This window comes from Triplophysa rosa, unplaced genomic scaffold, assembly GCF_024868665.1.
Source record: "Triplophysa rosa unplaced genomic scaffold, Trosa_1v2 scaffold107_ERROPOS42853, whole genome shotgun sequence".
NCBI lineage: Eukaryota > Metazoa > Chordata > Actinopteri > Cypriniformes > Nemacheilidae > Triplophysa > Triplophysa rosa.
The window spans coordinates 2,393-9,728 of NW_026634020.1; the positions used below are offsets into that span (position 1 = coordinate 2,393).

Here is a 7,336-nt window from a genome sequence, read left to right on the forward strand (position 1 = left end):
AGAGAGGCCATGCAGATTACCTTATGTTTTTCAGAGTTTTCACCCAGTCTATAACATTCCAGTGAGAGGTGTCCGCACCAAGGCTCGTAAATTTGTTTTGAAAGAGGAGGATTGTAACCGGGTGTATTTCAACCTGTAGGTGACAGCGTCGGACGTTTTAATCGGGTACGATTTGTTTTACGTCCATAGCGTGAAATTTGAGTGCTACCAGCTCGGTTCAAGACAGCAAAGCTTTGTTTAGGAATAACAACTGTTCCCCACCTGGCATCAGTAGATCACATGAAACAATGCGTGACGAATTGTATCCGGACCTCTCTGTACTCATGATTTAAACCGTTTTGAATCGTCAATCATGTCATTCATGTCATAGACCCTTTGTCGCGCATCTGGCTCATGTTCACACCACATGCGCCGCTTTCATCATAAGCATAAACGGGGGGAGGTTTTGTTAAATAAAAGTGGGAAAATAGCGAGGGCAAAATACACAGACATCAACATGGCACGCCCGAGCAGCTCTCCTCAAACCCCTCCAAGAGAATGGGACGACGATCTATTTGAAGAGAATCTGGCTCTGGCACCGAAAAAACCACGAGGGTATATCGGTCTGACAAAGTTTCTTCACGAAAATAAGAACAACGTGACGGACGAAATTTTGATGGAGAGTAACCGCGTGATAGGCTACGCATTTAACAAAGAGTCTCGAGTTGTAACCCTCTACAGCGCTGACAAAAAAGGCGAATACGTACCCTGACAAGACACCTGCGTGGCGTTCCCTGACAAGGACTGGACGTTGTTTTACAACTACGTCTGGAAGGATTTAAACGACAGTCGCGAAGAACCTTTGTACATCGCAGAGTGGGACTCGGTAACGCCCAACGGTCGTTACCGTGTGGTCGGCGATCATTCTAAAAAGAAACAGCATGACTGCGTTTACTTTTTCTTCTGCAAAGACAACACAAAGCTTCGCGATCGCACCGGGGCTATCCTCCACGACGAACATCACGAGCTGTACGAGATGCAATTTTTGTTAAAATGGGCTGACCTTTATGTCCTGGAGACCCTTTTTTCCAACATCAACAGAATGATCAAGTGGTGCGATATGCGCGATGGCTATTCCAGAGTTAAAGTGCAGCTGTTCCACCCCGAGAAGTGCGCGCGCAGCCAGTGGGCCGTCTGACCGTCCCCACCCATTTACTATAGCCATTATAAAAATCAGTAGACAGAGCCTCTCCCGCAACAATGTCTCAAGACTACGCTTCAGAAAACATCAGCGACTATTCTCTCCAAACCGTTCCTGACGCTCGCGATGACAACGCGGTACACCACATACAGACGGACGAACCTGCAGAATCGTCCGGGTCCCTAATGGAAGTGGGCGATACTCCGATCGATGTCACAGACGGATTCTTCACGGACCTCGGCTACAACGTCATTAAAGGCGTGGTCACCGTGGTACTACAGCACATCATCAATGTCAAGCTCAAAGAAGAGTGTCTGGGGTGCGAAATAGATCACCCGAGCCAGATGCAGCATTCCTGTCTGTTTGAACCTACATCGTACTATTTTGCATCACACTTTTTAGAGTTCAGCCGCAAGCTGTTTAAAGACAAACTTTACCACCTCGCCGCATCCGCTCTACTACGCTGCGGGTTTAAGGCAGATACTCGCGCGATACAAGGAGCAGCGAGTGCTATTTACTACGAACTGAAAGACGAGCCATACATCGTCGCAAAGCTAGAAGAAATCCGACAGAGTCTTCTGAACAGCGACACCGACGAGGTTTTCTGCGACGTCGTCAATACCTGGAATTCCCAAACGGATTCGGACAAAGACGTCCGAAGCGTCAGCACAGATGCAAGCAAAGCCTGAACAAGACAAGATGGGAAGCGGCTGCAGTTGCCAAAAGACCATAGCTCCCATTTTTAAACAGCATTACAAAAGACAGATGGTGGACCTGATGCTTAAATTAATCAACGCGTCTTGCGATTCAGAAAACGATTGCTCTGCGGATAGCGTTCGTCTGTCAAATCTCAAGAAAAATATGATCACGGTGAAAGGACTGTCAAATTCGTGGGGCGAAATGATCAGCTTCTGCACGATTAGTCAAGAGCCTATCTGCGTGAGCGTCAGACAAGTTTTGGACATAGTGTCTGAATGTAGCGACGAGCTAGATGTTAAAGAGATCATGTGCATGTGCACGTACGTAACAGAGCTGTGCGTGGCCCTGATTTCTAAAAATGAGAAACACAAAGTTGGTAAAATTGTCGAAACCCTGGTCGACTACATTCTCGACAAGAGCCTAATGTCCTGCGTATATTTTCTGTGCTCGCTGGATAATATATAAGGCTTTATCACACGTGTGATCATCATGTAATCGTGACTTATTTTAGTGTCTATGTAACCAATGTTTATTCATGATTTATTTTAGCGCCTATGTAACCATTGTTTTATCATGACTTATTTTAGCGTCTATGTAACCATTGTTTTATTATGACTTATTTTAGCATCTATGCAACCATTGTTTTATCATGACTTATTTTAGCGTCTATGTAACCATTGTTTTATTATGACTTATTTTAGCGTCTATGTAACCATTGTTTTATTATGACTTATTTTAGCGTCTATGTAACCATTGTTTTATTATGACTTATTTTAGCGACTATGTAACCATTGTTTTATTATGACTTATTTTAGCTTCTATGTAATCATTGTTTTATTATGACTTATTTTAGCGACTATGTAATCACTGTTTTATTATGACTTATTTTAGCCACTATGTAACCATTGATTTATTATGACTTAGTCGATAAAATATGTAACCATTGTTTTATTATGAATTATTTTAGCACCTATGTAACCATTGTTTTATTATGCCTTATTTTAGTAACCGATTCTTTATCCTCTTCTGTGTCATGTATCGCTAATCATTTTTCTTTTCTTTTTTTAAACAAAAACGTATACATTTTGCTATTCATTCTTTTATGGAGAGAGGCAACGCTAACATGGCAGAGCTCATGAAGGAAGCTTATTATGCGCCGTCCAACCCTGGAGCATTAGGGGGTAAAAAACGATTAAAAGACCCTGTTCTAAAGGACACCGGTGTCCGCTTGAGCGAACAACAGGTTACGGAATGGCTATCAGGCGAGGACGCTTACACGCTGCATAGAACGGCTCCTATAAAATACAAACGGAATAGAGTCGTAGTGTAAGGTATGGATACTCAGTTCCAGGCGGATCTTGTCGACATGTCCGCCTATTCCGCGGAAAACGATAATCATAAATTTTTAATAACGTGCATAGAAGTATTTAGCAAGTACGCATGGACGCGCGTGCTAAAGAATAAGAGCGGGCCCGAGGTTACTAAAGCCTTTGAATCTATACTCGACGAGGGACGCATACCGCGCAAATTACAGACAGATTTGGGGAAAGAATTCTTTAATAAACATTTTCAAGATTTGATGAAAAAGCAAGACATTTATCATTTTGCTATGGCTACCGATTTGAAAGTGAGCGTTGTTGAGTGTTTTAACAGAACGTTAAAAAGTCGCATGTGGAGATTTTTAACGGCCACTAATTCGCGACGATACATAGTTTGTTTTACAAGACATCACGCAAGGTTACAAAGCAGTTTTCACCGGAGTATTAGAATGCGACCGATCGACGTGTGCAGAGAAAATGAGGGTTTGGTGTTTCAAAACTTGCAAGGCGGTACAAAGAACGAAGCGCGGTCGTTTAAATTTAAAGTCAGTGACGTTGTGAGGATTTCTAAAGTGAAAGGGGTGTTCGCCAAAGGTTACGAGCAGAACTACACGGAAGAATTTTTCACCGTAGCGGTCTGCATACCGCGACAGCCGCCGGTCTACAGACTGTCCGATTATAACGGAGAAATCATCGATGGAGTTTTTTACGAGGAAGAGTTACAAAAAATAATCGTGAGCAAAGACAAGACGTTTAAAGTGGAAAAGATTTTAGGACAGAAAAAACAGGGCCGAAATACGCTCGTTTTAGTCAAATGGGTGGGGTGGACCTCGAAATTTAACAGCTATGTAGACAAAAAAGTTCTGGTGGACTTGCAAGCGCCCTAAAACCCCCGTAGAATTATTTGCGATGTCATTCGAGTCAACGACTAACATGGACGACGAGGGGTTCTACGTTACGCTCCCGTGCAATGCTTCTATGTCGGTCTACCATGAAAATCGGATATCTAGTTACAGAACCAAACTAGCCCCTTCTATCAACTTGAAAGGCCGATGGCACGTAGGATTGTGCGAGATCGAATATCCTAGGAGCTGGTACAACTTTAATGTGGAAGATGGTGGTTTTACGTTACACATCCAACCCACCAGCGCTGCCGACGGAAAAAAGATAGACTTTACCCCGAATCCCAACCGCCACGCAAAAAGCGGTTACTTATCCAGCTTATTTGTTTCAAAGGCGTTCAGTATAAACCCCGGGTACTACGCTAATGTTCAGGCTGTGATTCAGGTGATAAACGAAGTGCTAGCCCCGTCGGCCGCATTGGGCCACGACCGCTTGACAAACAAAGTCTTTCTGAGAGCGAAGCCTAACATTTCAATATCGTTCTACGGCAAGCTAGCCAATATCTTAGGAGTGCGACCTGACGATGCTTTGGGGCTAATCAACTACGATGAAAAAGCTGATTTTGAAAGAGATGTTGTCACGTACGCCCCTCATCAGGCCGATATCCACGCAGGATTCTATACGATCTATGTGTACACCGACATTATCGAATACCAAACGGTGGGCGATTCGTATGTGCCCCTTTTGAGATGTGTTCATGTTTCGGGTAAAGATAAGGAATTGATTACGGTTCGTTATGAGAAGCCTCATTACGTGGCAGTCAACAAGTCTGTCATCACGGACATCGATGTGCTACTGAAGGACGATCAAAACCTCGAAGTACCATTTACGCACGGAAAGGTCATTGTAAAATTACACTTTAAGCCGTCGAAACAATCCGTTCTCTGAAAATGAACTAACATAAGTACGTGTTGGTTACCGACATCCTCATTACGCTCCGGTCTTCACAGACGTCGACATAGAATTGAACGACGACCGATCCCTTGAATTTTCTGCGTTGACATTTGAAAAATGAATTATTATAACCACCACGCTATGAATACGAACGATTACGTCGACTATTACCGTAATCAGGCAGGCGGAGGATTGCCAGGATATGCAGGAGGAGGGGTTATGTACGGTGCAGGCCTAGGAGGTCTTTTCAGAGGTCTGTTCAGAATGGCCGTACCCCTGTTAAAAAAAGGATTCAGCATCGCTAAGCCGCACCTAAAAACGGCTGCTAAAAACATCGTGTCAGATGTCGTCACCACCGCCCTGTCGAGAGCTCATAAGACTCAAGACGGATCAGGTCTGATGGTCATGGCTCGTAAACGTATGACTAAACCGCCGGGGGTAAGGAGGCGTGGTTATTCGATAAAGAAAACAAATAGCGGCCTGAAGAAACGCTCAGTAGCGCAAAGAAAGCGTAAGAAACCTGTTAAGCGAAGCAAGTCGGCTAAGAGATCCGTAAAGACCATATTCTAACATGGCATTACTGCACAGCATGTCCGGGGAATGTATCAAGTCCGAGCTGGATTTATTTACAGTTCCACCGACGCAGACGGTTCTCGAGAAAAACACCTATTTAGAAGTACCGCCTTTTTCCGCTATATCAGACTCTGCGCCATTGGAGTTTTTTATCGCAGGGACCGGAGAAGATTACTTGGACTTAAATAATACGCTACTTTTTCTCAGACTTAAAATAACAAAACCTAACGGCGGCGACATACCTGACCCCGCGTCGGTAGGTCTGATAAACTACCCCGGAGCCACCATATTTTCACAAGTCGACGTGAGTCTCGGAGACCGTTTGATATCGCAGAGTTCGAGCACCTACCCTTATCGCTGCATGATCGAGTGTCTTATGAACTACAGTGAAGATGCGTTGGAAACGGTTTTCACATCAGGTCTGTTTCACAAGGACGAGGCCGGACAGATGGACGAGAATGACCCGTTAGGCGATAACGAGGGTCTGACGAAAAGGTCGAACTACACGAAGGGTGGCAAGGTGGTAGAGCTACTAGCGCCTATTCACAGCGACATTTTCTTTCAAGAAAAATTACTGTTAAACGGTGTCGACGTTAAAATACGTTTGATCAGAGCCAAAAACGAATTCTGTCTGATGAGAAGCGACGATGTGGCCTACAAAGTAAAAATCGTCTCGGCATCCCTATTTGTCAAGAAAGTCAGCGTGTCGCCATCAGTGAGGCTGGGGCATGCCCAGGCTCTGCTCACCGCTACTGCAAAGTACCCTATAGACAGAGTATGCCTCAAAACCCTTTCTATACCTACAGGATCCCGCGTTTCAAATCAAGAAAACTTGTTTTTAGGAACGCTGCCGAAATCAATCATTCTGGGGATGGTCGATAATGACGCCTTTACCGGAGCGTACGATAAAAATCCATTCACTTTCAATCATTACGACATGGAGTTCATGGCCATTTATGTGGATGGTCAACAAATACCCGCCAAGCCGCTACAGCCGGATTTCGATTCAGGAGCCGCGGTGCGCGAATATTACCAGCTGGTGATGTCTACAGGGAGACATCTGAAAAACCACGGTCTCGCATTCGATAGAGACGAGTTTATGAATGGCTACAGCCTGTTCGCATTTAACCTAACACCCGACGAAGAGTGCGGACAGCACCTGTCGCTCGTCAAGTCCGGGAACATAAGACTAGAAGTGCGGTTCAAAAAGGCACTAGCTAAGACCATTACGCTAATCGTTTACGCGGTGTTCGATTCGATCATTCAAGTTTCAAATCGCAGACAGATCCTGGTCGATCATTATTGATCTATAAAATGAACACTTTACAGCTCACGACAATCATGGACAAAATTTCGCGTAACGCTCATTTTCTCGGTGTTCTCGCATGCGATCAACTACCCGAAAGACCGATAAGGACCTTACCGGCGATGGCAATAATCAACACTCACGCTTCGGAGCTACCGGGTGAGCACTGGTTAGCCGTTTATTTAGGTCGAGAGGGATCCGCGTGTTTTTTCGACAGTTTCGGGAATCCGCCCGACGATGAACGTTTTCCCCGCACCATCAAAAACTTTCTAGTAACCAACAACTCGGATACGAGGTATTCGACCAGACGTGTTCAGGATTTTACGTCGGACGTTTGCGGTCAGCACTGCGTGTTCTTTCTCTATCAACTACTCAACGGTCTCGACTATAACGATGTGATGGGGCTGTATGGCGATGATTATATTAAAAATGATAAAATGGTGTCGCTCTTTGTGAAAAAAT

General features: G+C 44.6%; 1 protein-coding gene across 1 annotated transcript; it reads left to right on the forward strand.

Annotated features, from left to right (window-relative positions):
• Positions 1 to 5,566: 5,566 nt before the first annotated feature.
• LOC130549357 (uncharacterized protein F54H12.2-like) lies at positions 5,567 to 6,874 on the forward strand. Its single transcript, XM_057326562.1, has one exon. The coding sequence runs from the start codon at positions 5,567 to 5,569 to the stop codon at positions 6,872 to 6,874; it is 1,308 nt and encodes a 435-aa protein (XP_057182545.1).
• Positions 6,875 to 7,336: the final 462 nt, after the last annotated feature.

Coding starts and splice junctions, on each gene's coding strand:
- LOC130549357 (XM_057326562.1), top strand. CDS start 5,567: ATGGCATTACTGCACAGCATGTCCGGGGAATGTATCAAGTCCGAGCTG.